At 48.4% G+C, this 14,329-nt stretch overlaps 1 protein-coding gene across 1 annotated transcript in view; it reads right to left on the reverse strand.

The window, feature by feature from the left end:
• Window positions 1-2,949: 2,949 nt before the first annotated feature.
• The window catches only part of FOXRED1 (FAD-dependent oxidoreductase domain containing 1), a 21,964-nt gene continuing 10,584 nt past the window's right edge, over window positions 2,950-14,329 (reverse strand). Inside the window, exons 5-12 of the mRNA XM_015422506.1 lie at window positions 14,103-14,197; window positions 12,153-12,254; window positions 9,915-9,991; window positions 8,665-8,825; window positions 7,389-7,518; window positions 6,465-6,569; window positions 4,899-5,188; window positions 2,950-3,388 (exon numbers count right to left, since the gene is read on the reverse strand). Of these exons, the coding sequence (XP_015277992.1) occupies window positions 4,934-5,188; window positions 6,465-6,569; window positions 7,389-7,518; window positions 8,665-8,825; window positions 9,915-9,991; window positions 12,153-12,254; window positions 14,103-14,197 (925 nt within the window). The 3' untranslated portion in view covers window positions 2,950-3,388; window positions 4,899-4,933. The remainder of the gene's footprint in view (window positions 3,389-4,898; window positions 5,189-6,464; window positions 6,570-7,388; window positions 7,519-8,664; window positions 8,826-9,914; window positions 9,992-12,152; window positions 12,255-14,102; window positions 14,198-14,329) is intronic.

Consider the following 14,329-nt stretch of genomic DNA (forward strand, 5'->3'; position numbering starts at 1 on the left):
TGGACACACTTGGTTGGTAGCGTGCCTTGTGGCTTCAATAATCTTTAACTACAGTAATTACTTACAGGGATGAATGACAGCACCTTAGGGGGCTCCAGATCACCAGGAGCTCACTCTGTCATGCGGCAACTCGGGTCTCAAATTGACATACAAAAGATACAGCATCTCACCTCCACACTGTGTTTGCTCAGAAAGTAACTAAGTAGCACTCATATGTAACAGAATTACCCTCTGCCCTTTAAAGAGGCCAATTGGAAGTAGGCAAGGGTGGATGGTTATCATACACAGAATGGACACACTTGGTTGGTGGCGTGCCTTGTGGCTTCAATAATCTTTAACTACAGTAATTACTTACAGGGATGAATTACAGCACCTTAGGGGGCTCCAGATCACTAACAGTAGGAATTATATAACTGCTTTTAGTAGGCACACATTGGAAGCTTCAAGCTGGATCAGAAAAGCCAGGCATTGGCTTCTATGCTGGCGTCACTGGGATCTATAATGTTAAAATCAGGAGCTGGCCTCATACGTTTCAAACTTTACCTTCTAGTCCTGAACTCATTTGAGGATTACAGCCCAACACAAGAAAAAGCATCCTACCAGGCCGAGAAAGTTACACACTACATCAGTGGTCCCCTACAGGCGTTTGGAATTTTGACACAACGTGATGGGCACTGCCACAGGAGACAGAGCCAGCCATAAAATGGCTACCACAGCTTACCTTCAGTCAGACAGTGAAGATCCTTGTGCTGTGGAAGCAGTTGCAGCCAAAGCAACCTTTTTAAAAAAAAAACACAGGCAAATCTCCAATGGCCAATCAGAAGCCTTGCTGGGCAAAAGCCCCACCCCCTTTCTACAACCACTTGGTGGGCACCAGAACATGTGTCAGCGGGCAACACATCAGGGATCTCTTCACTACATGCTCTGAATACAATTATCAACCCTAAGTTGGGTTAGAGAGTGCCTCTAGAGTAGGTAGATTGGAGCTGGCCAGAAAGCCTAGAGAAGAAAAACACCCGATTTTCTGCTTCCCTCTCTGTGATGTAAGGAACAAGACCACTGCAGATGACTATTTGGAGGAGTTGTGGTGAAGTTGCATTTTGGCAGCACAGTATGTGTACAGGAAACTTGGATCATCCTTCTTTTCCTCCTCCCAACAATGCTTTTGGTGGCCGTGCTTTGTTACGCCTTTTGTCCAGCTACTGACAGCATGCTACCCTTCCAGATGAATGCTCCCCACCCAAAACATGAGCAGAACTATTACAGGTCTTGGTTTTTGAAAGATGAAAGGGGCCTGAAAGGAGCTTTGCTTGCCCCTGAGGTCCACCCACAGCATCAGCTCTGCTCAAAACGCTGAAGCCCTTTGTAAACACCCCTCTTCCACAATGCTTTTAAGCTCCCTGGAAGAGCATAAGATGCTGTAAAGGTAAAAGGCAAAGGTTTCCCTTGCTTGAAAACCAGTCAAATCCGACTATAGGGGTCGGTGCTCATCTCTGTTTCCTAGCCGAAGAGCCAGCACTGTCCAAAGACTTCTCCGTGGTCATGTGACCAGCGTGACTAGATTCCAAGGTGCACGAAAATCTGATACCTTCCCACCTAAGTGGTACCTTATTTATGTACTTGCAATTTCTTGCTTTTGAACTACTAGGTTGGCAGGAGCTGGGGTCAGAGCTGGGAGCTCACTCTGCCACGCAGCACTCGGGTCTCGAACTGCCAAGCTACAGACCTTCCAGTCCACAGCTCAGCGTCTTAACCTCTGAGCCACCATGGCCTGACAAAGGTATAAAGATCAGGACCCCCCCCCCTAATATCCAACCAGTTAAAGAGATAAGAACATAAAAGAAGCCAATGTTGAATTAGACCAGTGGCCCATCCAGTCCAACACTCTGTCACACACTGGCCAAAAATACCAGGTGCCATCAGGAGGTCCAGCAGGGGGGCCAGGATACTAGAACCCCCTCACTGTTGCCCTCCCCAAGTACCAAGACTACAGAGCATCACTTGCCCCAGACCGAGAGTTCCTATCTGGACCTTGTGGCTGATAGCCACTGATGGACCTCTGCTCCATGTTTATCCAATTCTCTCTTAAAGCCATCCATGCTTGTAGCCGCCACCTCCTGTGGCAGTGAATTCCATGTGTTAATCACTCTTTGGGTGAAGGAGTACTCCCTTTTATCTGTTCTAACCTGACTGCTCAGCAATTTCATTGAGTGCCCAGAAGTTCTTGTACTGTGAGAAAGGGAGAAAAGTACTTTCTCTACCTGCTCTACCCCATGCATAATCTTAAAAATATCATGTCACCCCTCAGTCATGTTTCTCCAAGCTAAAGAGCCCCAAGCACTTTAACCTTTTTTCACAGGGAAAGTGTCCCAAACCGAAAGTGTTCCAACCCTTTTATCATTCTAGTGCCCTTTTCTGCACTTTTTCCAATGCTATAACATCCTTTCTGAGGTGTAGTGACCAGAACTGCACACAGTATTCCAAATGAGATTGCATAATTGATTTATACAGGGGCAGTATGATACTAGCTGATTTGTTTTGAATTCCCTTCCTAATAATCCCCAGCATAGCATTGGCCTTTTTTATTGCAGTCGCATGATGTCTTGAAATTTTCAGTGAGTTATCTACTACAACTCCAAGATCTCTCTCGGTCAGTCTCTGCCAGTTTGGACTCCATCAACCTGTATTTTTGGCCCCAATGTGCACCACTTTGCACATGAGAACACACAAGCTTGCATAGTCTGCTGCATTACTTCAGCTGTGTCCTAATAAAGGCCTTTCTTTCTGAAAGAACTGTTGTCTACCCCAGGGAGAATAAGTGATGATCTGCTACAAGCTTTTAAAAACATGATTTTATCTGTCCTCAAGCCTAAAAAGGCTCAAGTCTACAACAGTATACCCAATTATTTCCATGTCCCACTGGGATTGCTTCTGCGTAAATGTGCATAGGATTATGCTGTGATATCAATTGGCGGAAATCCTCCATTGGGGACCAAGAGCAGCAGTTGCCAGTCCTATGAAGTCTCTTGCTTCAAAATCAAGGACTGATTTTAACAGTCTCCAAAAACTGTACATAGCGCGATACAAAATGCAACCCGTTAGCATGCTGTGCTTCTTTCCTTCTGAAGAAAAAAAAAGATCTTCTGGTCTTGCAAGGTAGGCACTGACACCTTCTCGACTGTCTCCATGCCAGCAGATCAAGGGCTTCATGAAAACTAGGGGTCGCCAGCCATCAGACATTCTATTTCGCTATCTGGGATCCAGCCCGTGCATTAACAGAAGCAAAACTTCACTCTTTGGCAGCATCTGATAAATCCAGGCTTCCAGCTGATTGCCGTTAATCAGCAGTGTGGTCAAGGACCAGCTGGAAGGGAGGGCGCGTTTTCCCCTGCAAAGGAGTAAAATTATCAGTTGTTGTACAGAACTGAAAACTGGACCTCATTCTTTTGGAAAATCCTCCCCCAAAAGAGCTGAAAACACCTTTGAACTGGATCAGAACAAGGAGCATCGTTGCAGGGCAGGGGGCTGTCCTCAAACCTTCCAGACCCTAGATGCACGAAGCTGCAAATCTTAGACTCATGTGAGAGGCAGAGGGGGAGGAAGACTCAGAGAAAGGGACGTAGGTGGCAAGCCAAGGAGAGACCACCGAAGCTGAGCCCCAGGAGGCATTCTGCAATGAGGAACCAACCCAAAGGTCAGGGCTACAGAGGAATTGTTTCCCCTGCTGAGAGACCTGGTCACTCTTGTCTGCGTGCACGCAAGACAGGCAGGAGGGGTGGCACTCTTGCTCACTAGGCCTCTGCACTAGCAGCAGGTCTTTCCAAAAGGCAAGAGAAAAGTGCCCCTGTAAATGTAGTGGTCCTCCACCTTCTCGAGCCAGTGGGCATCTTGGGAATCGTGGCACAGGATGTTGGGTGCAACTGCAAAACGGCCACTGCGGGAGGCAAAGCCACGCACACCGGAAGCCCAAGAGCAGGGGGGAAAGAAGGGTAATGTAAAAAATATGGCCTGAAAGAAGAGATTGGATTTATACCCCATCCTTCACTTGGAATCTCAGATCAGTTTACAATCCCCTTCCCCTCCCCACAACAGACATCCTGTGAGGTAGGTGGGGCTGAGAGAGCTCTGAGAGAACAGCTCCGAGAGAACTTGTAATTGAGCCAAGGTCACGCCAGCAGCTGCATGTGGAGGAGTAGGGAATCAAACCCGGTTCTTCCAGATTAGAGTCCAAACTACACCAAACTGGCTCGGAGTGAGAGAGAATAAAACCAACTCCATGCTGGTAGCTGTTGCTGAAACAATGCTGTTTTAATCTCCACAGCCAATCAGAAGCCCTGCTGAGGAAGAATCCCAACTGGCCCCACCCACTTTCTAAAAACACCTGGGCACCAGGAAAGGTGCCAGAGGGTTCCATGGTGCCCCCAGACACCACGTTGGGGATGCCTGCTGTAACAGCTCTGTGGCTCAGCAGCAATGGCCTTGGTCTCCCAGTGTTGCCTTGACAAATGCTGAGAGATTGGGGGGGGGGGAGTGCAGTGCCTGGGGAGGGCAGAGCTTGAGGAAGATGCATCGTTACTCCTCAGTGATACTCTAGGCTGCTTTTCCCATACTCTCTATGGTCCTGAACACAGAGACTAGGAGGAATTCCTACAGCACCCCCTCTCCTGTTCCTCAATTCCACAGGGGCAGGGAATTAGGGTTGGGGACTTGCAATTCCCTGCCCTGGGCAGGTAAATGGGAGACCTACGATGGCTCCATAACTCACTTGATGTTCCCAACCCCGGAGGTGGAGCATGCTACGTAACAGCACACAACGTTAGGCTCAAAGCAAAGAGGTATTTTTGAAGTCACTAACGCAGGGGGAAAGGGGAGGGAGAGCAAAGGCTGGCGGGACCCACCATCAGAGCCTGTTCCTCCCAGTTTTCTGGCCCCGCTAGATGATGTTCTTCTCCAGAATTTGTTCGCCTTTGATGAGCCTGTCGAAGGAGAATCTCCCGAGGTCGATGGTCTTGTACTCTCCCTCCAGGATGAGCTCAGTGATGCATTTGCCCACGGCCAGGGAATGCTGCAGTCCATGCCCACTGAATCCAGAGGCAAAATAGAGGTTCCCTACGAGGGGGTGCGCGCCAATCACAGGGTTCTGATCAAAGGTGTTGTAGTCATAGTAGCCAGCCCAGGAACTCTTCACCTGCAAGAGATTAAACGAAAGAAGTAAAAAATCAAGTCCTTGCCAAGGAAAGGCCACAGGCCAAGACTGGCAGAGGAAGAGGTGCTCTCTTGGAACACACAAATGAGCTTTACTGACTGGGCTGCCCTGGGGATGGAGAATTCACTATTCTATTGATTAACTAAATCCTGGCCAGCTGTTGCAGGCTGAAAACATACTTAAGCAACAATGTGAGCAATCAATAAAAGGCTGTGGCAGCTACTCACAAACGACAGAACTAGAAAAGCCTGAGCAGTTTGAGCCTCTCAACTCGTTTTACAATTTCTACCCCAAAACATGCTTTGTAGGACAAGTTTTAAAGGTCCTAAATGTTTTAGGCCTACTTTTCTCCTCTTGCTTGGCTTTAATAGTTCATTCTTACAGCTTTTATGGTGCTTTGTTCTTGTGTTTTACTTTGTAAGCCCCCTCGATAAGGCTCTATGGAGAAGACAGCATAGAAACTATCTCAATAAATAATATAAACAAAGGCCCGAGAGATCATGTCGTTTTATTACAGCTGCCCAAAGAGTTCAATAGTCCAAGGGTCTATTTATCCTGCCGTTTAAATATCAAACACAAGATCCCAAACTGCCAGCCCCTTTGACTTCCCCAAGCTCTCCAGATCCAGCATATCAGCAGTAAGGGCCAGTTCACACATGTTCATTCACCAAACTGATTAATGAGCACTCAGCTACTTGCAAGTGAATGTGTGTATGAAAATGGCTGAAAAGCATCTTACAGCAAGAACTCTACCCGTGCTGTGGATTCAAGCAAGTCAGCCGCTGGAGGCGTCAAGTTCCACATGTGATCCAATCACCCCAATGTCAGAAATTCCCTGAAAAGGTAGAAGCCTCAAAGGATGCAGAGGAACCTAACAACAAAATTGTTCCTGACAACTATCCCTCCCACCCAACTGAGGACGGGAACAGGATGAGATATTGGTATTGTGTGGCTTGTGGGTACTGGATGTGCTGAAAAGGACTCCGATAACTCCCCCCCCCACCACCCCATAATGTCACTCATGCATATATAACCAGCTGAGCTCTCCACGTTAGGAACATCAGCATTTATAATACTGACCTAGCTAGCTCTGAAGTGGAAAAGGAGGACCAGAGCATCCATACAAGAAAGGCACAGACCACAAATCTACAGGCCCCAATGACCAAAACTATGATTTGAGAAGCAACACTGTTTGCAAGGGACCTTAGGAAGAAAGTTTCAGGGAAGGAGTTGGGGAGCCAGCCATTCATTATTTTACCTTTAGGGATTCAAAGGCAGGCACCCTGTGGGCCAGCTTGGGCCAGACTTTCTCTTGGAAGAACTCATGATCTACCTCCAGGTCCTGGATATCGGGCTCTTCATCCTGAGAAGGAAAGATAGACACTGTTTATTACCCACCCTTCACAGCAGACAGCAGCGTGGCCCTTTTGAAGACAGCAACAGTTTAAGCCTGGCTTGCGTCCGGAGCTTAGAAAAGCATGGCGTCTCCTTCAAAGAAGGTGGAGAACCAGACTCAACAACCTGTCCCCAAATTGCAGCAAGGAGCTCAAGCAGGCTTTGGCAGCATAAAGGTCAGCAAACCCAGACTGCTCCAGAATGGGACAGAAGAAGAATAGACTGGATCTATACGCCGCCCTTCAGTACCCGAAGGCGTCTCAGAGCGGCTTACAATCTCCTTTCCCCTCCCCACAACAGACACCCTGTGAGGTAGGTGGGGCTGAGAGAGCTCTCTCAAAAACTGCCCCCTTGAGAGAGCAGCTCTGAAAGAACTTATGACTGACCCAAGGCCACACCAGCAGATGCATGTGGAGGAGTGGGGAATCAAACCCGGTTCTCCCAGATTAGAGTCCGCGCTCTTAACCACTACACCAAACTGGCAGCATAGTGTAGCGGCTTGAGCAATGGGCTGTTGATCGTGGGGGTTCAAATCACAGCTCAGCTACACATATCAGTGGGGAACCCTGGGTCAGTTGCCATTTTGTGAAAACAAGGAATGATCCATATAAACCAGCCTGAGATTCTTGGGAGACTGGATTAAAAAAATTCTGGCCCTGCCCTATTCTTACGAGGCTGCTTTCCATCATGTGAGGAGAGAGATTAAGCTTCATCGGGAAGGGCTCTGGGAAGTGCATCCGCCACTTCCTTCCAGTGGTCGGCTCCCACAAAACCACAGCACACTCACCTCTGTGGGGCTTATGCTTCCAAGGTAGTTGCCACCTAGGCCTTCCCTGCGGAAGTAAGCTCCTGTGGTGTCAATTAACATGGGAGTCTCTAAGCCAGGCCCCTCGGGGCAGTTCCAGACATAGACATACCTGGGGACAAAAGAAAAACAACAAAATCTCAGTACCTAATAAAAACCCTGGGAGCATACTGGGTTCAGCTACAACCCAAGAGGGGGGGCAAAATTAGAGAGAAGCAGCACAGAGCCAGGCCTCAGTGCTGGTAAGAACTGCGATCCTTGCATTTCGATGATCATTTCCGCTCTTACCAATAGATGAAGTTGCCTCAAGGACTCTCCTCAGCAGAGACCCCAAGTGGCTTGCAGTGTTCTGTTCCCCTCCCTTTTATCCCCACCACAATCCTGTGGAGTAGCTTAGACTGAGAGTAGGTGACCGGCCCAAGGTCACCTTGCAAGCTTCTATGGCAGAGTGGGGATTCAAACCTGGGTCTCCCACATCATAGTCCAACACAGTAGGAGGAACAAATATTAGTTCTCTGACAAAATTAGTTCTTATGGGAACTACCGGTAATTAATATTGATCTTAGTGGACACCTTTTGATTCAATTAGTTGCTTATATCTTTGGTTTTATGGTTTTATTATCTTACATTTTACTCGATTTATACCAATATTCATATTTATAGTATTCTTCTCTGTGGTTTTCCTTGGTTTGTCATGGCCTACGGCTAAATACAAATAAATTTCTATTTCACTTAATCGGGCATTGAGGGTTGTCAGTTTTCAGACTGGCCCAGGGATCCCCAACCTTTTTGAGCCTGCAGGCACCTCTGGAATCCTGACACAGTGTAGTGGGCACAGGCACAAAACGGCTGCCACAGGAGGCAGAGCCGGTCACAACACGGCTGCCGCAGCTCACCGCCAGCCATACCCTGAAGATCCTTGTGCCGTGGCAGCTGCTGCAAAAGCAACTTTTTAAAAAATCTGCACTGCCAGTCAAGCCTCTAGTGGCCAATCAAAACCCATTCTGGGCATAAGCCCACTTGGCCCCACCCACTTCCTATAGGTACTTGGTGAGCACCAGGCGCCATGGCACCTCCCCCCGGTATCACACCGAGGGCCCCTGCTCTAGCCATTGCACCAGTTCTTATTTCCTCCAGGCAGGCATGCACTGTAGCCAACGCTCCCCCTAAGCCACCGAGCGAGAACAGTACCACTTAGCTTAGAGGGAACACTGATTGCGGTTCACCAATGCAGTGCAAGGGCTGTATTCAACCATACCTTTTCTTAGGTTCCACAGGTAACCTGATCTCTTCCAGTGACCCCGGCGGCCCAGTCCCAATGCCGGCCATTTCCGCCACTCTCCCTGACCAGGCGCCGGCAGCGTTCACCACTATGGAACACTTTATCGGGGAGTACTCTATACTGTCAGGCATTTGGACCTAGAAGGGGTTCACACGACGAAAGAGTTGGTGCGGTTTTCAGCAGGGCAACCAATTTCACAATGTGTCACCTAGTCCAAAGGCAACAGTCTGGGGAGCTTGTGTTTTCTCAGCCCCCCCCCCCCCCCCCCGCTTTGTGGAACAGCCTGCCATTACGGTACAGACGCTCTTTCTTTAGTAGTTTTTCACAGAGAACGCCTCATTTTGCAAGACTTAGCGATTCATGGCTATTGTATATTCATACCGAGACTGTGATTGAAAACAATGTCATTTACGGCCGACTATATGCCACCATGAATTCAGGAAGGGGGGGGGGGGTAATAAATTAAATTTTCAAATAAATTACATAAATAAAATCCGGGGGGGGGGGCGCTCTTGTTAGAAGTTCTCAAGCTGGCTTTGCAACACCCAGCACTGTCATATACAGGCTTTTGCTAGCGTGCTGCATTGCTTCCATCACAAAATGCGCTTTGAGAGGTTCTCCCCCTTTCCAGTGGCCACCGCCACAGGAGCCCTGTGGATTTCACTTTGGCCCATCCGCTCTGCAACCCACTCTCCTGCCATCAAAGGAATTAGGAACATAAGAACATCAGAAGAGAAGGAGAAGAAGAGGAGGAGGAGGAGATTGGATTTATACCCCACCCTTCACACAGAGTCTCCTTTCCCCTCCCCTCCCCACAACAGACACCCTGTAAGGTAGGTGGGGCTGAGAGAGCCCTGAGAGAACTGCCCTTTCAAGGACAGTTCTGACAGAACTATGGCTTGCCCAAGGTCATCCAGCAGCTGCAAGTGGAGGAGTGGGGAATCAAACCCGGTTCTCCCAGATTAGAGTCCGCACACTTAACCACTACACCAAAATGAAGAGAGCTGCTGGATCAGACCAGCGGTCCATCTAGTCCAGCATCAGTCTCACACAGAGGCCAACCAGTTCCGCTGGAGGGCCAACAACAGGGCATAGAAGCCAAGACACCTGATGTTGCCTCCTGGCACTGGGATTCAGAGGCTGATTGCCTCTGAATGTGGAGGTTCCCCTCAGTCACCGTGGCTAATAGCCAGTGATAAATCCATCCTCCCTGAAGGACTACTTACGTTAGCAACCATGATACGGGGGAAATTAATGAGCTCCCCATCCTCTGTCACCATTTCAGTGGAAGAACAATGGAAAGCTGGGGGGGGCACAAACAGAAGCAGCTGCAGTTATAACAGTAAAGCGTCCCCAGGTATTATACGAACGACTACACCCCCTCCCCAACTCATGAAATCAAGAGGGCAAATTCCTTCCCCTGTTATATTTCTATTCATAAAAGTCACTGTCATTACGAGTGAGGAGAACGAGCACAGATGGGTCTGGAGAGTGCGCGTGTTCCTTTCGTTGCACCATCAAAGCAGGTTAGGTTCCCAGCATAATAGCCCATTTCTCCCCTCTCTAAGGGCAGCATTTTACTTTTTCACCATAGAAGAGAATGGAGAAAAGCAAAGCCATGTATGCAGGGAAACAATGGAGCCATAAACTATCTCCTCCCCACCAATCCTGGTGACTTATTTAGAAAGAGGAGATTCTGCCCCACCCCTAGCTCTCCGGCTGACTCAGTTTAGTTAGTACGAGCCACTGAGAAGCAAGCCTGCCCTTATTTGCATAGCTCCGCCCTTGGCTTTCATCTCACAGTCCCCAGATAAGACCCGAGTTATACAGGAAACAGAATGAGGTGGTGTAACACTGAAGTGGTAAAAACAGACTGCAATCGTATCAGCCTACAGGTGGGGGGGGGGGACACACACACATTTTACAGTGTTCCCCGATCTGAGGTCGCTTCCAGCAACTAAAAACCAGCACAGCTCTCAGTGTCACGCCAGCTTTCTATCTGCCTGGAGTTCTTAATGCAAAGGAATGTTTAAGAACTGGACTTATATGCTAGCAACCTTCGTGGTACAGCATATTCTACCTCCCTTAGTTCTCCCACGAATTATGTAAACCGGTCCTGAAACTCAAAGTTCTGCATTTTAATACTGAAAGCACAAGTTTTTGCTCTGATTTGCATTAGGAAAACGGGGATGACAGAAGCATTCGACAGCTTTGGAACCCGCATAGGCGAGTTTGCCACTGGGCATACAAACCGCCTTTTGCAGATAGCAGCCACTCAGAGCCTCCCTTCAGTAGGGTTCATGCAACAGAATGTTTTTAGCGAGCCACAGAGAAATGTTCTGTGAGAAGATCTCCCCACCCAGTACTTGGCCAGGATCAAGAGGATGCGGATTGGGCCTGAGGCCATGGAGGCAGTGTTTCCAACTGCACCCCCATGCTGTTTCCCTGAATGTAACCGCCCTCACCCTGACCTGGATGGCCGAGGCTAGCCCTCGTCAGGCTCTCGTCCGATCTCAGAAGCTGAGCCACGTCAGCCCTGGCTAATATTTGGATGGGAGACCACCAAGGAAGTCCAGGGTTGCTACGCAGAGACAGGCAATGGCAAATCACCTCTGAACATCTACCCTCAGGGCTCTTTTTGTAGAAAAAGCCCAGCAGGAACTCATTAGCATAATAGGCCACACCCAACAGCAGGAACTCGTTAGCATATTGGGCCTCACCCCTGACAGCACAGCTCATTAGCACATTAGGCTGCACCCACATGTTACCAGAAGTGTGGTCATCCAGCCATACCCACCTTTTGCTTCTTATTCTGTTTACCTTGTTTGTTGTCAAAACCCAGGGCCTTTTTTTGTAGCAGGAACTCATTTGCATGTTAGGCCACACACCCCTAATGTAGCCAGTCCTAATGAGTTTCTGCTGTTGGGTGTGGCCTATTATGCTAATAAGTTCCTGCTGGGCGTGGCCAACTTGGGAGCCAGCCGGAACGCCGTTCCTGTGCGTTCCTGCCCTTGAAAGTCGCCATAAGTTGGAAGCAATTTCACAGCATTTTCCACCACTAACTGCCCTAAAGTTGCTTTTATCCAGAACATTTGTGCGTGTGTGTGTATTGCAGGTAGTAACCTTGCTTTCTTTTACAGGAGCCAAAGGCAATCTTAGAATGTAGGCTTGTTTGAGTTTTCAACCAAAATAGTCCCAATCCACCACACACCGCACCCCCAGCCACAGACCGCACCCCCCCCCCCCCCCCCCCCCCCCCCCATGGCTTCTTTTTGAAGCTAAATTCCACATCAGGGGATCCAGTTGCAGAAACTAAACATCAAGCTCAGTTTGGTCCTAGGGTTTCCGTGTTCCCAAAATCGATGGGGGCTAGCTGCTTTTTATATTTTAACGGTAATGTCGATGTATGCCGTTGATCACAGCTAAGGAAAGGGGGGGGAGAGAGAGAGAGATGGAAGACTCACACATCACTTCTCCAAGACTCTGGAAGACGCCCATCGACATTGCTTTGCGCCGCAAGGCGTTGAGGAGAGTCCAAGGGTCAAACCACCCTTCATTTTCTAGGCCTAAAGCACAGAAAAGGATGCAAGAAGGGAATGTCCACTTAGACTCACAATGGCTTGACACTTAAAACAGCCAGCAAGTTACCACTGTACTTTAATAACACAATTGAAGAAGCAAAAAGGGTGTGGTGGGCAGCATTCTGGCCTGGTGATACATGAAAATTTCCTCCCCCCTTAATGATTCCCCCCATTTGTTTTTCCTTCCTAGCCTTCACTCTGGCTATACACCGGTCATGAAAAAAAGAGGCTAGCCGGCTGATGAGTTTCCCTTTCCTCAAGGAAAGCAGATGGCCAGTGCAATCCTAAACACAGTTACACCCTTCTAAACCTAAGTGCTTAGGTTTGCAGTTTGCAATGTATATAACATTGTGCCTAGAAATAATTTAGCCATGTGGTTTGGTTACAGACAAGTAAAGGTAAAGGTTCCCTTGCTCGAAAGCCAGTCGAGTCCGACTCTAGGGTTGCGGTGCTCATCTCCGTTTCAAAGCCGAAGAGCCAGCGCTGTCTGAAGACGTTTCCGTGGTCATGTGGCCGGCATGACTAAACACCAAGGCGCACGAGTAAAACCAGAAAGTAAATTGGGGTGTGCGTGTGCATCAGCCTTTTTCCTTTAACAGTCTCACTTGCATGTTGTTAGCAATGGTAGTTTTCTATTCCTTTTTCCTACTCCAGTATCAGAAAAACACAGTGGCCACAGTCTTCCCAATAAACCCACTCTTAAGTATAGCGGGTAGAATATCAGACTACGATCTGGGAGACTCAGGTTCAAATCTCCACTCTGCCACAGAAGCTCGCTGGGTGACCTTGGGCCAGTCACAGACTCTGCCTGCACAACTTTACAGGGTTGTTGTGAGGACAAAGTGGAAGAGAGGAGAACTATGTAAACTACTTTGGGGAGAAAAGCAGGGTATAAAAATGAAGTAAAGAATTAACAGATCTCAACTTCTAGTGCACTCAAAGCCCTTCTGCTCACTGGCCAGATGATTGCCAAAAGCCCTTTTAAATATTCATTTTTTTAACAAAAAATAGCCCTTTTAAAATTGATTGAATAGGCGAAACAATATTATACTCATTCAAGTACTTGCTTTATGTGTGTCAGCAAGCTGCCAAAGGGTTTTTCTATGTGTATATGGTCACCCTGAGTTCACCCCCCCCTGTAGATGCGATTGGTTTGTCATGCGCACATCTCCCTATTAGCTGAGCATTCCTTTCAAAGTACGCTAGTCCTGCTTTGATGTAACGCTATCTCGCCAAGGCCACAGGTGGACGAGCAGAGGAGCTTTGCTTTGTCTTTCAATTAGCAGAAGCCGTGGGAATAGCATACCTATTTACAATGAGGTAGCCGTTGCTTTCCCAAGGTTTAGGCGTGCGCGGGGGCCCTTGGCCACACGCGGGAACCGTGTTTATTGGCTATTATGATTATGAACTTGCTTTAACCTTCCATGCTTCTTGGCTTTTCATTATTCTGAACAGTGACCCTGTTCAAGTGCTTCATGGCTCCAATAAAGTAAAACCTTCTAGTAAGTGTGTACTACGTTGTTTGCTGTGGGGACCTGACAATGTGTTTACTGTTTAGTACCAAACTCCTCTTCTCATTCTCAGCGTTATTACAGCATTTCTCCCATCCCACCCCATTTTGGGATACGGGCCAGAGTAAAACCTTCTCCACAGAGACCAGGAGCGAAGGCGGGACAAGAGATCCACAAGCAGATTGCAAGCTGGGAATGCAAACTGCGGGATCTCCCCGCTTCCCTTGCGCACGCTAAGGACACAGAGATGCCACCAAAACGTTTCTATCCGAGGCGGCGGCAGCGTCAACACCCTGTTTTACGATGGAGAACAGTCCAATACCATAGGAAGCCAAAGCTACGCCATCCGTATTCAACCATGGAAATTTCTTTTGCAGTTGGGCCGGTGACAGGAGGGACACCTCAGCTGCTTCCGCCCTGAAAAGCCGGTAGAGAACTCTCATCAGAATGCACTCATTTGGGAGGAGGGCCTCAAAAAGCTGCCCCCAGGAAATGCAACACAGTTTGGAAGCGCACCTCGGGGGGGGGGGGGCAGATTACCATTAAAAT

The sequence above is a fragment of the Gekko japonicus genome, unplaced genomic scaffold (genome assembly GCF_001447785.1).
Source record: "Gekko japonicus isolate JY-2015 unplaced genomic scaffold, Gekko_japonicus_V1.1 scaffold1263, whole genome shotgun sequence".
Lineage (NCBI taxonomy): Eukaryota > Metazoa > Chordata > Lepidosauria > Squamata > Gekkonidae > Gekko > Gekko japonicus.